The sequence below is a fragment of the Oryzias latipes genome, chromosome 24 (assembly GCF_002234675.1).
Source record: "Oryzias latipes chromosome 24, ASM223467v1".
Taxonomy (NCBI): Eukaryota; Metazoa; Chordata; class Actinopteri; order Beloniformes; family Adrianichthyidae; genus Oryzias; species Oryzias latipes.
Genome location: NC_019882.2, coordinates 10904242 through 10922655, shown reverse-complemented (window position 1 = coordinate 10922655; position 18414 = coordinate 10904242). Strand labels below are relative to the sequence as shown.

At 35.7% G+C, this 18414-nt stretch overlaps 1 protein-coding gene across 3 annotated transcripts in view; it reads left to right on the top strand.

Moving 5' to 3' along the window:
- Positions 1 to 4043: 4043 nt before the first annotated feature.
- LOC101154998 (mucin-3A-like) overlaps positions 4044 to 18414 on the top strand; it is a 37869-nt gene continuing 23498 nt past the window's right edge. The window contains exons 1-27 of one of the 3 annotated variants that reach the window (XM_023952756.1): positions 4044 to 4493; positions 4674 to 4736; positions 4841 to 4993; positions 5173 to 5343; positions 5674 to 5718; positions 5998 to 6048; positions 7005 to 7067; positions 7184 to 7336; positions 7516 to 7686; positions 8018 to 8062; positions 8342 to 8392; positions 9350 to 9412; positions 9529 to 9681; positions 9861 to 10031; positions 10363 to 10407; positions 10687 to 10737; positions 11690 to 11752; positions 11869 to 12021; positions 12201 to 12371; positions 12698 to 12742; positions 13022 to 13072; positions 14030 to 14092; positions 14209 to 14361; positions 14541 to 14711; positions 15043 to 15087; positions 15367 to 15417; positions 18297 to 18359. In XM_023952756.1, coding sequence (XP_023808524.1) covers positions 4912 to 4993; positions 5173 to 5343; positions 5674 to 5718; positions 5998 to 6048; positions 7005 to 7067; positions 7184 to 7336; positions 7516 to 7686; positions 8018 to 8062; positions 8342 to 8392; positions 9350 to 9412; positions 9529 to 9681; positions 9861 to 10031; positions 10363 to 10407; positions 10687 to 10737; positions 11690 to 11752; positions 11869 to 12021; positions 12201 to 12371; positions 12698 to 12742; positions 13022 to 13072; positions 14030 to 14092; positions 14209 to 14361; positions 14541 to 14711; positions 15043 to 15087; positions 15367 to 15417; positions 18297 to 18359 — 2344 coding nt within the window. In that variant the 5' untranslated portion in view covers positions 4044 to 4493; positions 4674 to 4736; positions 4841 to 4911. Of the gene's footprint in view, positions 4737 to 4840; positions 4994 to 5172; positions 5344 to 5673; positions 5719 to 5997; positions 6049 to 7004; positions 7068 to 7183; positions 7337 to 7515; positions 7687 to 8017; positions 8063 to 8341; positions 8393 to 9349; positions 9413 to 9528; positions 9682 to 9860; positions 10032 to 10362; positions 10408 to 10686; positions 10738 to 11689; positions 11753 to 11868; positions 12022 to 12200; positions 12372 to 12697; positions 12743 to 13021; positions 13073 to 14029; positions 14093 to 14208; positions 14362 to 14540; positions 14712 to 15042; positions 15088 to 15366; positions 15418 to 18296; positions 18360 to 18414 lie in introns of all 3 variants that reach the window. The other 2 variants (XM_023952755.1, XM_023952757.1) reach the window with 2 other exon arrangements.

The window sequence follows — 18414 nt, the reverse complement described above, 5'->3', positions numbered from 1 at the left end:
TTCTTGGATCATGCTGATGTCCTCCACATTTGTCTGCAGTTTGTTCTCCAATCAGAGATGGTTACCAGTGCATTTGTGAGGACCAGTATCGGTGGTCATGTGACCAGTGTCTGATGTATGGAGCATGTGACCAGATCTCTGCAGGCTCATGTGGATGCATCAACGCCATTCCTTCTGACAGAAACTTCTGCCAGTCTCTGGATCAACACAGTAAGAAGTTTGAATAGGATTTATTTTGCTTCTTGTACCAATATTTTAATTTAATCATGGCTAATTACGTTTATAATCTTTGCTGTTAACAGTTTTGGACAAAAATGAAGATATTGTTACATCCATACAAAACCTATTTTGCGTGAATAAATCATCAAGAAAAAGATGTTCCTCATTAAAACTTGACAAAGGAGGGAATTTTTGTTTAACTTAATAGGACCTATGGCTAACTTTTCTTTTTTTCTGTTTGTGGAAAACTACAAACAATAATAAGTCTTCTAAGCCTAATATGATCTGCCTTCGTTAAATCAGTGTTTTTCAACCAATGTGCCGCGGCACACTAGTGTGCCGTGGGAAATTGCCTTCATTAACTGATTTAAAAACATTTCCCATCTCCAGGATATCAGGGGGGTATTCCAGGAAGCATGTTTAAACTAGCCTGACTTTAAGCCTGAACTCTGGCTGAAATCCGCCTGAACTTGCTTACTCTGGGTATGTCGGTTCCAAAAGACCGGATATGAGTTGGCGTAATTACGCTCGACTTGGTAACCCTGGGTTAATGCTCGTGCACAGCAGGTACATAAAGACATCTCAATAGATCGCCGATTTCTGGAGTCACCATGGAAACGCGTGGAGAAAAAAAAAAGAAAGTGGGACACTTGAGACGGAAGTGAGTTTCTGCTTCGAGAAAAATAACAGACAAAGTTTCTGATCTTGTTTCCATTTTCCCTGTGACGCATATATATATATATATATATATATATATATATATATATATATATATATATATATATATATATATATATATATATATATTTACATACATATACAGTGATCCCTTGCTATAACGCGGTTTACTTTTCACGGTTTCGCTACTTCACGGATTTGCATCATGCATTGTGTTCTGCATTCTGATTGGCTAAAAAAGTCACTCCCTTCTTCTCTACCTGTGCGTCAATAATGTTGCAGTTTAATGTAATGTACACGTACGTAAATCAGCTTTCCAAATTACGTACATCCAAATCATCTTGCAATTTCAAGTTTCTCTAAGACCCATAGAAAAAGAGCAACACCAACTGTCAATCACTATGTTCTTATCCTGAACAAACACACACAGCTGCACCGCGGGCTTGAGAAGGAGAAAACACTGCAGCTTCTCAGACTGAAGAGCATTGAAATACACCTGAGCCACTATTTGTCCGTTTGTACTTTGTATTTTTTTCATGATCATTTTAAATTTTCTCCCGTTTAATTCAATTACTCTCGGGTCGCGGTGGGCGGGGCTAATCTCCGCGATTTGAAGCCTTCTGTTTACATCGATGATTCAAATTATTATTTGACAGTAAAGAAGTTATTTGTTGAAAAAAAAAAACGTTTCTAAAGTACTTTGATTTGTGAAACAAATGCTTGAGCCTGTAAAATGGTTTGTTCTTTATTTTCTATGTATAACAGAGTATTTAATTGTATAATAATTGTTAAAAAAAATAGAGGTTTCTACTTCACGGATTTTGCCTATCACGGGTTCTTTCTGGAACGTAACCCACGCGAAAAACAAGGGTTTACTGTATATATATATATATATATATATATATATATATATATATATATATATATATATATATATATATATAAACATACATAAACTTAAATAAATTTCTTCTATTAGTAACAAATAATTTATTTAAATGTATTCAACCTAATTTCTTACGTCTATAAAACTCCACAATTGTTTATACAACTGAAATTTACGTATAAATCTAACTAAATTTCCCATTACTCCATTAATCTTTTTTCCATCTTAATTACTTATATTTCTTGAACTCTCATATGTCTAAGTTTGAGCCGGCAGATATGCTCATTTTATAACAATAAAAAGGACTGGAAAAAATGAACGGAGTGCAAAAATTCATTAAAGAATTTTCCAACATTGTGATTGCAATACATGGTGGTAGGGGTGCTAGATAAACTCATCATCCTCTCCTTCACTCTCACTCATGGTGCAGAGACATGAGCATAGTAGGACAAAATAACTCGGCAAAACACAGTAAAACAGCTAAACAACTAAACACATTTGGTCAAAAACCCACACTTAAACCCAAATCAGTCCAGACAGGCAAAGGGAAGAATATCCCAGAATCCCTTGCGGTGCCGATCTCACAGCAGCACCAAAGTTACACCTACTTAATTGAATTAATTTGAATGAAAGGAAAATAATTGTCTGAAAACTACGTGTTATTTTTAAGGTGACCTAAAAAAAAAAGATTTATCTTAACTGAAGCAAATAATTAAGTTGGATCAAAGTAAAAATGTTTATCTTTACAACATCCATACGTGGTCTTATCATCCTCTCATGTTGGAAAAAGTATTATCTGAGCTTCTTCATCCACTAAATCATCTTCAAATGGACACGCCATGGTGCTTCACCTCGCTGTAAACAAACTAAGCTTCAACTAAACCTGCTCCGGACCAGGTTATGTTCAGAGCATGAGTTGCCAGGGTAACTTGACCTACCCTGAAACATACCTCCATTTCTGGAACCGAAAGCTGGCCGGCCCCTGAGCTCTGAGGACCTCAGGGACCGGCCTCCTGTTGATTCCCAGAGTCAGAACTAAACAAGGGGAATCAGCGTTTCAATATTCTGCAGCTAAAATCTGGAACAGCCTCGCTGAAGTCGTAAAACAGGCCTCTTCTGTGTTCATGTTCAAATCTAGACTTAAAACATTTCTGTTTAGCTGTGTATATGACTGAAAGGTCCTATCTGCATTTTTCCTTCCTTTATTTTTAAATCAATTTTCCAATTTTTTTTCTTTTCTTTTAAAGTAAATTTTACATTGATTATTTCTATGATGTATTGTGATTTTAATGCATTTTTCTGTTTTGTGAAGCACCTTGAATTACTTTGTGTACGAATTGTGCTATACAATAAACTTGCGTTGCCTTGCCTTTCCTCGCTGTAAACAAACTAAGCTTCAACTAAACCTGCTCCGGACCAGGTTATGTTCAGAGCATGAGTTGCCAGGGTAACTTGACCTACCCTGAAACATACCTCACTTTCTGGAACCGAAAGCTGAGGTTATCAACTTCCTTAGCCTCAAACTTATCGTGGGAGCTAGCATAACCTGCTTTCTGGAATACCCCCCAGCTCTTTGTTCATCCAAACAGGCCCTTGATAAAACACTGAGTAGTTAGGAATATAAAAGATCATAAAATTATTTTTTCTTTGTTAACTTGATTCTATTTAAGACATTTTGATAAGAATGATGGTACTGCGATTTAGCTGCATCTAAAGCTGTTTGCGGAAAAGTCCCGCCCCTTTAACTGTCTCCACCAATCATTCTTGAAGGCTTGATCACATGTCATCAGTCTGACCAATCAAAAGTAGTTAAAGTTTTCACTTCCCTGTTTCAATTTAGCTCAAAAAGTCGCTCAGTTCAAACAATAATACCAGCTAAAGCTCGTCTTTAGCTTTCCACAGAATCCGGTATCAGACCGTGGAACAAGTGAACAAAACAATGAAGCTCAGAGACGCTTGTCTGTCTATGGTCGGCGGATTTTCGGACTACATCTCCCATGATGCATTGGGTTAAAGTGACTGTCTTAGCGTACAACGACTCTTTCCTCTTAATGTCTTAAAACAACGAACACACATCAAACAGTTTTTGAATCTTTTAACCTAACTTTTAATACATCTTTTAGAAAAAAAAACAGCTGCAACTTCCAGCTTTTTCTGCAACAATTATCACAAAAATGCATTTGAGATCCCAGATGGGCTGTAGATCAATATAGACTATGAGCTTTTCTTTTTTTTCTTTTTTTTTATGAATGCTGGTGTGCCGCCGGATTTTTGTCAAGGTTAAAGTGTGCCGTGGCTCAAAAAAGGTTGAAAAAAACTGGGCTAAATATTTGTTGACAGTTTACTGTTTTCTTCTTTCTTTAGATTTTACAGTTTGTCCAACTACAACTCCTGGCACATTTACAACAAGTAAGTCACCATAAAAATAATGATAATGATATGACTGTAACAGCTTAGAGTTGGTCTTTTTGTGATTCTCCATATTAACTTAAAGAAATTTATTTTTCTTGTGTTTTCTTTTTTTATATTTTGTTCAAATTATTAAAAATTCAAAGTTGTTTTGATACTGAAGTTACTTTTCAAAAACCAAGTTTATCAAAAGTTCAATTTTACTGTAAAGTTTTTCTCTGTAATGGTGTGTTTTTAGATTCTCCTCCTGTTACCACTGAAACATTTTCAACTACGCCAGATGTGACCACATCTGTTACGGGTACCTAAAGAATAAAACCTTTATTACTTCAAAGTTTTAATGGATGTCACATATTTCCATTAAAACTTGATTGACCCTCGGCTGAAACATCTAACGTTTATCTTAAATATTTACTAGACACCCCAAATATGTTCACTTTGAATAAAATTTGTTTTTTTCTCAATGTGTTTCATGTTTTAGAGTTTTCCTCTGCTGCCACTAAAAACTTAACAACTACACCAGATGTGACCACATCTGTAACAGGTAGTAACATCTATAAAACCAAGAAGACAAATCATATACAGTAAAAATATTCTTTACCAGACAACTGTGTCTAACCAGCCTGCTTTATCTTTTTTTTTCTGAAGCTCCACAAACTGCTAATACATATGTGATTTCTGTTGAGCTGAACACCACATTATTGACAGCAATCAACACGATGAGAAGCATTCTGGGAAACATCAGTTACCCGCTCAGCATCAATGGAGACACTCAGATCAATCAGGCCAACATTTCTACAGGTAAATCTAATGACAGAATGAAGGAATAGTCAAGGATTTGTGTCAACATGTTAAGTGGTTTTTATTTCTTGTAGTTTAGTTCAACAGATACAAATGACTAAACTGAAGTTCTTTCATGTTTGCAACAATTTCAAAAAAGTTTCTTGGATCATGCTGATGTCCTCCACATTTGTCTGCAGTTTGTTCTCCAATCAGAGATGGTCACCAGTGCATTTGTGAGGACCAGTATCGGTGGTCATGTGACCAGTGTCTGATGTATGGAGCATGTGACCAGATCTCTGCAGACTCATGTGGATGCATCAACGCCATTCCTTCTGACAGAAACTTCTGCCAGTCTCTGGTTCAACACAGTAAGAAGTTTGAATTAGATTTATTGTGCTAATTGTACCAATATTTTTATTTAATTATGGCAAATTACGTTTATAAACGTTGCTGTAAACAGTTTTAGTCAAAGATGTAGATATTTTTACATCTATACAAAACCTATTTTGCAACGTTAAATCATCAAAAAAAAGATTTTCCTCTAAAAACTTAAAGGACAAAATTTTTGTTTAATCTAACAAGACCGTTGGCTTATTTTTTTTTTTTTTGAAATCTGTAAATAATAATAATCCTTCTAAGCCTAACATGATCTGCTTTGGCTAAATATTTGTTGACAGTTTACTGTTTCCTTTTTTTAGATTTTACAGTTTGTCCAACTACAACTCCTAGGACATTTTCAACAAGTAAGTCACCATAAAATAAAGATAATGATATGACTGGAACAGATTAAATGGAAGATGTTTTAAGAATTTAACTTTCATGTTTGATACTTTTTTACATCTGTCTTTCCTTTACAATTGCAATGTACATTTACATTTCTTTAACAAGTATTCAACATATTTTATAAATTAGTTGAAATCATATTTAAACTGATCATTCATTTTGATTTGTCTGCACTATGATAAAAAAAGTCACAATTAGGTTTTGTTATTGTCTTTCCATTTCTTGTGTTTCTCCGTCAGTTACTACTAAAATAGTTACAACAACGCCTGACGTGACAACAATGATGACAGGTAACTGAATGATTCAAACCAAATCTGTCATACGTGCGGCTGCGTGTGGGAAAACGAAAGGGGAGGGGTGATGGGCTCAGTCTGCCAGGTGAAGCGGGGCACTGCAAGCCCTGCCTCGATTACGCAACACATGGATCATGGCATGCCTTTAGATTCCTCAGCTCATGCTAATAATGTCATTTTTTATGAACTATTGATGACATTTTGATGACGTGCCTTTATTTTCCATAAATGCATTCTTTGTCTGCCTGTCGTTTAGTTGGTGTCAGTATTTGACGTAAAGACAGCAGGTAATGCAGGAAAACAGCTGCACTTTATGAGATCATAAATAAACAATCCATCATTTAAAAAAAAAAAATCAGCACAATGTTTTTTCCCTATTTTTTCAGACTAAAAAACTTTAACGCTTCATTTATTCAAATGGTTCAGTTGGTCAAATGTTTCTAGTTTAAATGAGGAATGACAGATTTTTTTTTATTTCAGGCACTTTAAGCTACTTTTCTGTTTTAGACTATAACAGGGTTTCTGTGTAGCTAAATAAAGTTAATATTTGTTGAAAGTGGATTTATATATTTTTTTCTTTTGTTATTGTTAGAAGATACAATTGTAGGTATATTTACACTTTGTATAGATACTACTATACTTTGTATAGATATTACTATACTTTGTATAGATACTAACCTAATATATCGTCACCGCACGAGTGAGTGTGTGGGGGTGGGGGTGGGGGAAGGTCTGGGGGGGCGCGAAACATTTTCTTTTTCCTAGGGGGGGCCTGGCAAGAAATAATTGAGAAGCACTGAATTAAGCAAATGTGACTTAAGTGTGTCTTTGTATTTTTAATCCATGCATTTCATCATTGCTGTAATTAGTTTGATAAATCTGTGTGAATTCTGTATTACTTTGACTACAATGCTTGAAATCAATCAATCAATTAAGCATGTTTCTGTCTTTAGATTCTCCTCCTTTTACCACTGAAATATTTACAACTATGCCTGGCGTGACCACATCTATGACCGGTAACTGAAAACTGGAAGATCCCTTCATTACTCAACATTTGAAAACAGAATGTATTGTAACCTCTTTATAAACTGCTGCATGTTTCCAATAAGTATCTTTGATTGTGTTCCCACAGTACCTCCACCTGTTTATAAATACCTTTTATCTGTTGAGCTGAACACCACATTATTGACAGCAATCAACACGATGAGAAGCATTCTGGGAAACATCAGTTACCCGCTCAGCATCAGTGGAGACACTCAGATCAATCAGGCCAATATTTCTACAGGTAAATCTAATGACAGAATGAAGGAATAGTCAAGGATTTGTGTCAACATGTTAAGTGGTTTTTATTTCTTGTAGTTTAGTTCAACAGATACAAATGACTAAACTGAAGTTCTTTCATGTTTGCAACAATTTCAAAAAAGTTTCTTGGATCATGCTGATGTCCTCCACATTTGTCTGCAGTTTGTTCTCCAATCAGAGATGGTTACCAGTGCATTTGTGAGGACCAGTATCGGTGGTCATGTGACCAGTGTCTTATGTATGGAGCATGTGACCAGATCTCTGCAGATTCATGTGGATGCATCAACGCCATTCCTTCTGACAGAAACTTCTGCCACTCTCTTTATCAACACAGTAAGAAGTTTGAATTAGATTTATTGTGCTAATTGTACCAATATTTTTATTTAATTATGGCAAATTACGTTTATAAACGTTGCTGTAAACAGTTTTGGTCAAAGATCTAGATATTTTTACATCTATACAAAACCTATTTTGCAACGTTAAATCATCAAAAAAAAGATTTTCCTCTAAAAACTTAAAGGACAAAATTTTTGTTTAATCTAACAAGACCGTTGGCTTATTTTTTTTTTTTTTTTAAATCTGTAAATAATAATAATTCTTCTAAGCCTAACATGATCTGCTTTGGCTAAATATTTGTTGACAGTTTACTGTTTCCTTTTTTTAGATTTTACAGTTTGTCCAACTACAACTCCTAGGACATTTTCAACAAGTAAGTCACCATAAAATAATGATAATAATATGACTGGAACAGATTAAACGGAAGATGTTTTAAGAATTTAACTTTCATGTTTGATACTTTTTTACATCTGTCTTTCCTTTACAATTGCAATGTACATTTACATTTCTTTCAGAAGTATTCAGCATATTTTACAAATTAGTTGAAATCATATTTAAACTAATCATTCATTTTGATTTGTCTGCACTATGATAAAAAAAGTCACAATTAGGTTTTGTTATTGTCTTTCCATTTCTTGTGTTTCTCCGTCAGTTACTACTAAAATAGTTACAACAACGCCTGACGTGACAACAATGATGACAGGTAACTGAATGATTCAAACCAAATCTGTCATACGTGCGGCTGCGTGTGGGAAAACGAAAGGGGAGGGGTGATGGGCTCAGTCTGCCAGGTGAAGCGGGGCACTGCAAGCCCTGCCTCGATTACGCAACACATGGATCATGGCATGCCTTTAGATTCCTCAGCTCATGCTAATAATGTCAGTCTTTATGAACGATTGTGGACATTTTGATGACGTGCCTTTATTTTCCATAAATGCATTCTTTGTCTGCCTGTCGTTTAGTTGGTGTCAGTATTTGACGTAAAGACAGCAGGTAATGCAGGAAAACAGCTGCACTTTATGAGATCATAAATAAACAATCCATCATTTAAAAAAAAAAATCAGCACAATGTTTTTTCCCTATTTTTTCAGACTAAAAAACTTTAACGCTTCATTTATTCAAATGGTTCAGTTGGTCAAATGTTTCTAGTTTAAATGAGGAATGACAGATTTTTTTTTATTTCAGGCACTTTAAGCTACTTTTCTGTTTTAGACTATAACAGGGTTTCTGTGTAGCTAAATAAAGTTAATATTTGTTGAAAGTGGATTTATATATTTTTTTCTTTTGTTATTGTTAGAAGATACAATTGTAGGTATATTTACACTTTGTATAGATACTACTATACTTTGTATAGATATATTACTATACTTTGTATAGATACTAACCTAATATATCGTCACCGCACGAGTGAGTGTGTGGGGGTGGGGGTGGGGGAAGGTCTGGGGGGGCGCGAAACATTTTCTTTTTCCTAGGGGGGGCCTGGCAAGAAATAATTGAGAAGCACTGAATTAAGCAAATGTGACTTAAGTGTGTCTTTGTATTTTTAATCCATGCATTTCATCATTGCTGTAATTAGTTTGATAAATCTGTGTGAATTCTGTATTACTTTGACTACAATGCTTGAAATCAATCAATCAATTAAGCATGTTTCTGTCTTTAGATTCTCCTCCTTTTACCACTGAAATATTTACAACTACGCCTGGCGTGACCACATCTATGACCGGTAACTGAAAACTGGAAGATCCCTTCATTACTCAACATTTGAAAACAGAATGTATTGTAACCTCTTTATAAACTGCTGCATGTTTCCAATAAGTATCTTTGATTGTGTTCCCACAGTACCTCCACCTGTTTATAAATACCTTTTATCTGTTGAGCTGAACACCACATTATTGACAGCAATCAACACGATGAGGAGCATTCTGGGAAACATCAGTTACCCGCTCAGCATCAATGGAGACACTCAGATCAATCAGGCCAATATTTCTACAGGTAAATCTAATGACAGAATGAAGGAATAGTCAAGGATTTGTGTCAACATGTTAAGTGGTTTTTATTTCTTGTAGTTTAGTTCAACAGATACAAATGACTAAACTGAAGTTCTTTCATGTTTGCAACAATTTCAAAAAAGTTTCTTGGATCATGCAGATGTCCTCCACATTTCTCTGCAGTCTGTTCTCCAATCAGAGATGGTTACCAGTGCATTTGTGAGGACCAGTATCGGTGGTCATGTGACCAGTGTCTTATGTATGGAGCATGTGACCAGATCTCTGCAGACTCATGTGGATGCATCAACGCCATTCCTTCTGACAGAAACTTCTGCCACTCTCTGGTTCAACACAGTAAGAAGTTTGAATTAGATTTATTGTGCTAATTGTACCAATATTTTTATTTAATTATGGCAAATTACGTTTATAAACGTTGCTGTAAACAGTTTTGGTCAAAGATCTAGATATTTTTACATCTATACAAAACCTATTTTGCAACGTTAAATCATCAAAAAAAAGATTTTCCTCTAAAAACTTAAAGGACAAAATTTTTGTTTAATCTAACAAGACCGTTGGCTTATTTTTTTTTTTTTTTTAAATCTGTAAATAATAATAATTCTTCTAAGCCTAACATGATCTGCTTTGGCTAAATATTTGTTGACAGTTTACTGTTTCCTTTTTTTAGATTTTACAGTTTGTCCAACTACAACTCCTAGCACATTTTCAACATGTAAGTCACCATAAAATAATGATAATAATATGACTGGAACAGATTAAACGGAAGATGTTTTAAGAATTTAACTTTCATGTTTGATACTTTTTTACATCTGTCTTTCCTTTACAATTGCAATGTACATTTACATTTCTTTCAGAAGTATTCAGCATATTTTACAAATTAGTTGAAATCATATTTAAACTAATCATTCATTTTGATTTGTCTGCACTATGATAAAAAAAGTCACAATTAGGTTTTGTTATTGTCTTTCCATTTCTTGTGTTTCTCCGTCAGTTACTACTAAAATAGTTACAACAACGCCTGACGTGACAACAATGATGACAGGTAACTGAATGATTCAAACCAAATCTGTCATACGTGCGGCTGCGTGTGGGAAAACGAAAGGGGAGGGGTGGTGGGCTCAGTCTGCCAGGTGAAGCGGGGCACTGCAAGCCCTGCCTCGATTACGCAACACATGGATCATGGCATGCCTTTAGATTCCTCAGCTCATGCTAATAATGTCAGTCTTTATGAACGATTGTGGACATTTTGATGACGTGCCTTTATTTTCCATAAATGCATTCTTTGTCTGCCTGTCGTTTAGTTGGTGTCAGTATTTGTCGTAAAGACAGCAGGTAATGCAGGAAAACAGCTGCACTTTATGAGATCATAAATAAACAATCCATCATTTAAAAAAAATCAGCACAATGTTTTTTACCTATTTCTTCAGACTAAAAAACTTTAACGCTTCATTTATTCAAATGGTTCGGTTGGTCAAATGTTTCTAGTTTAAATGAGGAATGACAGATTTTTTTTTATTTCAGGCACTTTAAGCTACTTTTCTGTTTTAGACTATAACAGGGTTTTTGTGTAGCTAAATAAAGTTAATATTTGTTGAAAGTGGATTTATATATTTTTTTCTTTTGTTATTGTTAGAAGATACAATTGTAGGTATATTTACACTTTGTATAGATACTACTATACTTTGTATAGATATTACTATACTTTGTATAGATACTAACCTAATATATCGTCACCGCACGAGTGAGTGTGTGGGGGTGGGGGTGGGGGAAGGTCTGGGGGGGCGCGAAACATTTTCTTTTTCCTAGGGGGGGCCTGGCAAGAAATAATTGAGAAGCACTGAATTAAGCAAATGTGACTTAAGTGTGTCTTTGTATTTTTAATCCATGCATTTCATCATTGCTGTAATTAGTTTGATAAATCTGTGTGAATTCTGTATTACTTTGACTACAATGTTTGAAATCAATCAATCAATTAAGCATGTTTCTGTCTTTAGATTCTCCTCCTTTTACCACTGAAATATTTACAACTACGCCTGGCGTGACCACATCTATGACCGGTAACTGAAAACTGGAAGATCCCTTCATTACTCAACATTTGAAAACAGAATGTATTGTAACCTCTTTATAAACTGCTGCATGTTTCCAATAAGTATCTTTGATTGTGTTCCCACAGTACCTCCACCTGTTTATAAATACCTTTTATCTGTTGAGCTGAACACCACATTATTGACAGCAATCAACACGATGAGAAGCATTCTGGGAAACATCAGTTACCCGCTCAGCATCAGTGGAGACACTCAGATCAATCAGGCCAATATTTCTACAGGTAAATCTAATGACAGAATGAAGGAATAGTCAAGGATTTGTGTCAACATGTTAAGTGGTTTTTATTTCTTGTAGTTTAGTTCAACAGATACAAATGACTAAACTGAAGTTCTTTCATGTTTGCAACAATTTCAAAAAAGTTTCTTGGATCATGCAGATGTCCTCCACATTTCTCTGCAGTTTGTTCTCCAATCAGAGATGGTCACCAGTGCATTTGTGAGGACCAGTATCGGTGGTCATGTGACCAGTGTCTTATGTATGGAGCATGTGACCAGATCTCTGCAGACTCATGTGGATGCATCAACGCCATTCCTTCTGACAGAAACTTCTGCCACTCTCTGGTTCAACACAGTAAGAAGTTTGAATTAGATTTATTGTGCTAATTGTACCAATATTTTTATTTAATTATGGCAAATTACGTTTATAAACGTTGCTGTAAACAGTTTTGGACAAAGATGTAGATATTTTTACATCTATACAAAACCTATTTTGCAACGTTAAATCATCAAAAAAAAGATTTTCCTCTAAAAACTTAAAGGACAAAATTTTTGATCTAACAAGACCGTTGGCTTATTTTTTTTTTTTTTGAAATCTGTAAATAATAATAATCCTTCTAAGCCTAACATGATCTGCTTTGGCTAAATATTTGTTGACAGTTTACTGTTTTCTTTTTTTAGATTTTACAGTTTGTCCAACTACAACTCCTAGGACATTTACAACAAGTAAGTCACCATAAAATAAAGATAATGATATGACTGGAACAGATTAAATGGAAGATGTTTTAAGAATTTAACTTTCATGTTTGATACTTTTTTACATCTGTCTTTCCTTTACAATTGCAATGTACATTTACATTTCTTTAACAAGTATTCAACATATTTTACAAATTAGTTGAAATCATATTTAAACTGATCATTCATTTTGATTTGTCTGCACTATGATAAAAAAAGTCACAATTAGGTTTTGTTATTGTCTTTCCATTTCTTGTGTTTCTCCGTCAGTTACTACTAAAATAGTTACAACAACGCCTGACGTGACAACAATGATGACAGGTAACTGAATGATTCAAACCAAATCTGTCATACGTGCGGCTGCGTGTGGGAAAATGAAAGGGGAGGGGTGATGGGCTCAGTCTGCCAGGTGAAGCGGGGCACTGCAAGCCCTGCCTCGATTACGCAACACATGGATCATGGCATGCCTTTAGATTCCTCAGCTCATGCTAATAATGTCATTTTTTATGAACTATTGATGACATTTTGATGACATGCCTTTATTTTCCATAAATGCATTCTTTGTCTGCCTGTCGTTTAGTTGGTGTCAGTATTTGACGTAAAGACAGCAGGTAATGCAGGAAAACAGCTGCACTTTATGAGATCATAAATAAACAATCCATCATTTAAAAAAAAAAATCAGCACAATGTTTTTTCCCTATTTTTTCAGACTAAAAAACTTTAACGCTTCATTTATTCAAATGGTTCAGTTGGTCAAATGTTTCTAGTTTAAATGAGGAATGACAGATTTTTTTTTATTTCAGGCACTTTAAGCTACTTTTCTGTTTTAGACTATAACAGGGTTTCTGTGTAGCTAAATAAAGTTAATATTTGTTGAAAGTGGATTTATATATTTTTTTCTTTTGTTATTGTTAGAAGATACAATTGTAGGTATATTTACACTTTGTATAGATACTACTATACTTTGTATAGATATATTACTATACTTTGTATAGATACTAACCTAATATATCGTCACCGCACGAGTGAGTGTGTGGGGGTGGGGGTGGGGGAAGGTCTGGGGGGGCGCGAAACATTTTCTTTTTCCTAGGGGGGGCCTGGCAAGAAATAATTGAGAAGCACTGAATTAAGCAAATGTGACTTAAGTGTGTCTTTGTATTTTTAATCCATGCATTTCATCATTGCTGTAATTAGTTTGATAAATCTGTGTGAATTCTGTATTACTTTGACTACAATGCTTGAAATCAATCAATCAATTAAGCATGTTTCTGTCTTTAGATTCTCCTCCTTTTACCACTGAAATATTTACAACTATGCCTGGCGTGACCACATCTATGACCGGTAACTGAAAACTGGAAGATCCCTTCATTACTCAACATTTGAAAACAGAATGTATTGTAACCTCTTTATAAACTGCTGCATGTTTCCAATAAGTATCTTTGATTGTGTTCCCACAGTACCTCCACCTGTTTATAAATACCTTTTATCTGTTGAGCTGAACACCACATTATTGACAGCAATCAACACGATGAGAAGCATTCTGGGAAACATCAGTTACCCGCTCAGCATCAATGGAGACACTCAGATCAATCAGGCCAATATTTCTACAGGTAAATCTAATGACAGAATGAAGGAATAGTCAAGGATTTGTGTCAACATGTTAAGTGGTTTTTATTTCTTGTAGTTTAGTTCAACAGATACAAATGACTAAACTGAAGTTCTTTCATGTTTGCAACAATTTCAAAAAAGTTTCTTGGATCATGCAGATGTCCTCCACATTTCTCTGCAGTTTGTTCTCCAATCAGAGATGGTTACCAGTGCATTTGTGAGGACCAGTATCGGTGGTCATGTGACCAGTGTCTTATGTATGGAGCATGTGACCAGATCTCTGCAGACTCATGTGGATGCATCAACGCCATTCCTTCTGACAGAAACTTCTGCCACTCTCTGGTTCAACACAGTAAGAAGTTTGAATTAGATTTATTGTGCTAATTGTACCAATATTTTTATTTAATTATGGCAAATTACGTTTATAAACGTTGCTGTAAACAGTTTTGGTCAAAGATCTAGATATTTTTACATCTATACAAAACCTATTTTGCAACGTTAAATCATCAAAAAAAAGATTTTCCTCTAAAAACTTAAAGGACAAAATTTTTGTTTAATCTAACAAGACCGTTGGCTTATTTTTTTTTTTTTTTTAAATCTGTAAATAATAATAATTCTTCTAAGCCTAACATGATCTGCTTTGGCTAAATATTTGTTGACAGTTTACTGTTTCCTTTTTTTAGATTTTACAGTTTGTCCAACTACAACTCCTAGCACATTTACAACATGTAAGTCACCATAAAATAATGATAATAATATGACTGGAACAGATTAAACGGAAGATGTTTTAAGAATTTAACTTTCATGTTTGATACTTTTTTACATCCGTCTTTCCTTTACAATTGCAATGTACATTTACATTTCTTTCAGAAGTATTCAGCATATTTTACAAATTAGTTGAAATCATATTTAAACTAATCATTCATTTTGATTTGTCTGCACTATGATAAAAAAAGTCACAATTAGGTTTTGTTATTGTCTTTCCATTTCTTGTGTTTCTCCGTCAGTTACTACTAAAATAGTTACAACAACGCCTGACGTGACAACAATGATGACAGGTAACTGAATGATTCAAACCAAATCTGTCATACGTGCGGCTGCGTGTGGGAAAACGAAAGGGGAGGGGTGATGGGCTCAGTCTGCCAGGTGAAGCGGGGCACTGCAAGCCCTGCCTCGATTACGCAACACCACGATCATGGCGTGCCTTTAGATTCCTCAGCTCATGCTAATAATGTCAGTCTTTATGAACGATTGTGGACATTTTGATGACGTGCCTTTATTTTCCATAAATGCATTCTTTGTCTGCCTGTCGTTTAGTTGGTGTCAGTATTTGTCGTAAAGACAGCAGGTAATGCAGGAAAACAGCTGCACTTTATGAGATCATAAATAAACAATCCATCATTTAAAAAAAATCAGCACAATGTTTTTTACCTATTTCTTCAGACTAAAAAACTTTAACGCTTCATTTATTCAAATGGTTCAGTTGGTCAAATGTTTCTAGTTTAAATGAGGAATGACAGATTTTTTTTTATTTCAGGCACTTTAAGCTACTTTTTTGTTTTAGACTATAACAGGGTTTCTGTGTAGCTAAATAAAGTTAATATTTGTTGAAAGTGGATTTATATATTTTTTTCTTTTGTTATTGTTAGAAGATACAATTGTAGGTATATTTACACTTTGTATAGATACTACTATACTTTGTATAGATATATTACTATACTTTGTATAGATACTAACCTAATATATCGTCACCGCACGAGTGAGTGTGTGGGGGTGGGGGTGGGGGTGGGGGAAGGTCTGGGGGGGCGCGAAACATTTTCTTTTTCCTATGGGGGGCCTGGCAAGAAATAATTGAGAAGCACTGAATTAAGCAAATGTGACTTAAGTGTGTCTTTGTAGAACGTCCGTAGGGCAGCCATTTGGCTTTTCTACCTACAATGTCCAAGGGACAGCCAAGTGGCTGGATTAGTTAAAATTTACATGCCCAAAGAGCAGCCTTCAACATAGTTTGCACATGAACAAGTTTTCACTATTTCCCCTCACCTCTGTCACTTCTAGTAAGAGGTCACCACAGTTTGGTTTTTCTTTTTTGGCTGAGATTTATCGTTCATGCACAAGAGACTGTTCTTTACCGGCATAATACTGAAATGTTCAAGCAAAGAAATCATGTGGTCAAAGTCATATCTTCAACCCACTATTGTCTGCGCATACTAGGTACTGCCCCAAAATCTCCTTTCTGCATTTGCCACATGGTATACTTGTAGCAATCAACAAAGCGCACTCTGGCATTATTGTTCTTGTACTGACCATTCACCTGGCATATTGCCCGTTTCCCTTTGCCAGGTATGGGAGCTTGTCACCAAACACGGTATTCCTTTTTCACCTTCTCAGCTCCCGCATGTACCTGTGCGAGGTTTTTTTACTGATTCTGGAAGCTCCCAGTGAATTTTTCCTGGTTGAAAGTTTGATGCAGTTTGCAAGAACAAACCCACAAACATTGGAGATTGCAGGAAACCTGTCAGTCCCAACTTGTTCCATGCGCGTGCCCTTGACATCAAAGTGTAAATGCCGCATGATATCTTTGAAGTGGTTTCTGACCATAGTTTTTTTAGATCAGTGGATTTCCCATTTTCGCCAACCATCTTGCATCTTGCATTTTGCATGGGTGGAAGTTTTATCCCCCCCTCACAAGGAGGATGGCAATGAACCCCATTAGTTCAGGGAGGGCCATGAACCAGCTGTCATCTTCTGTCTGACGTTCATGCTGAGCAACACAGTCCCGAATAGTCTGAAGCATGTTCAGAGTGAGGAAACACAGGAATCTCTGTAAGCGAGTCGACACCGTACTTCTGACCAAAGCAGTTGGCTCTTCCTCAGCAGTGTAACATTCAATTGTGCTGTGATGGAGAGGCCTCCCAACCATTTCTGAATGCCACATCGTGCCATCTTTTGCTTTTTCTGTTGGCACAGTGTGTCTCCTCTCTGTCGTCCTCTCTTTTCTGATGGCAATGAAATCTCCTCATCTGTGATCTGATTTCTGAGATCTGAGCAATGCAAACCTTCAGCAATGTAAAGATATATGTTGTTTCACTTGTTTATTTTAATTTTTTTTTGTTTTTTGTTGAATTCTAGTTGAAACTATAAATTCCAAAACATAATAAATAGGCCTCCTTTGCCTCCCCAGTCCAAGAAACATGTGGTTAAATTAAATTACTCTTAATTTCTCCTAGGTGTGTATGTGAGTGTGCCTGGTTATTTATCTATGTGGCCCTGCAATGGACTGGTGACCCATCCAGGGTGTACCCCTCCCCACCTGGGATGTGCTCCAGCAGACCCCTGTGATCCTGACCAGGATGAGCAGGCACAGAAAATAAATGGATAGACAACTGTTAGAATCAGCAAATGAGAACAAGATGTTCATCTTATCAAAAGAAATATAAGTCTAAGTCCAGCTAAAGGACTATCTCTTCTCCCTCAGAGTCAAATGGGTTGACTTGCTCCAGGATAATTTTCAATGTCTGCTCAGTGTTGTAAAATTTAGGCATCTTTGTTTTTCAGTTGACAAACTGGGAGTCAAAGTTTGTCAGAACTTGGAGGCTCTTTTAAAGCAGAAAAACCTCCCCCGCCCTGATCTGAGTAAAGAATGTGGTTAGCTAGGACATTGCACTGTCTTCATCCAGATGATCAGGTAGTTAGTGCTCCATTTACAAATGAAAGGTGGCTAATTGAATGCTGTTGAATTAGTCATTTCGAGCCACCCAGCCATTTGGCTGTGCTCTGGACGCTGCAGGGGGAGTGAAAAATCCTGGGCGTTCTAGTGTTAATCCATGCATTTCATCATTGCTGTAATTAGTTTGATAAATCTGTGTGAATTCTGTATTACTTTGACTACAATGCTTGAAATCAATCAATCAATTAATCATCTTTCTGTCTTTAGATTCTCCTCCTTTTACCACTGAAATATTTACAACTACGCCTGGCGTGACCACATCTATGACCGGTAACTGAAAACTGGAAGATCCCTTCATTACTCAACATTTAAAAACAGAATGTAT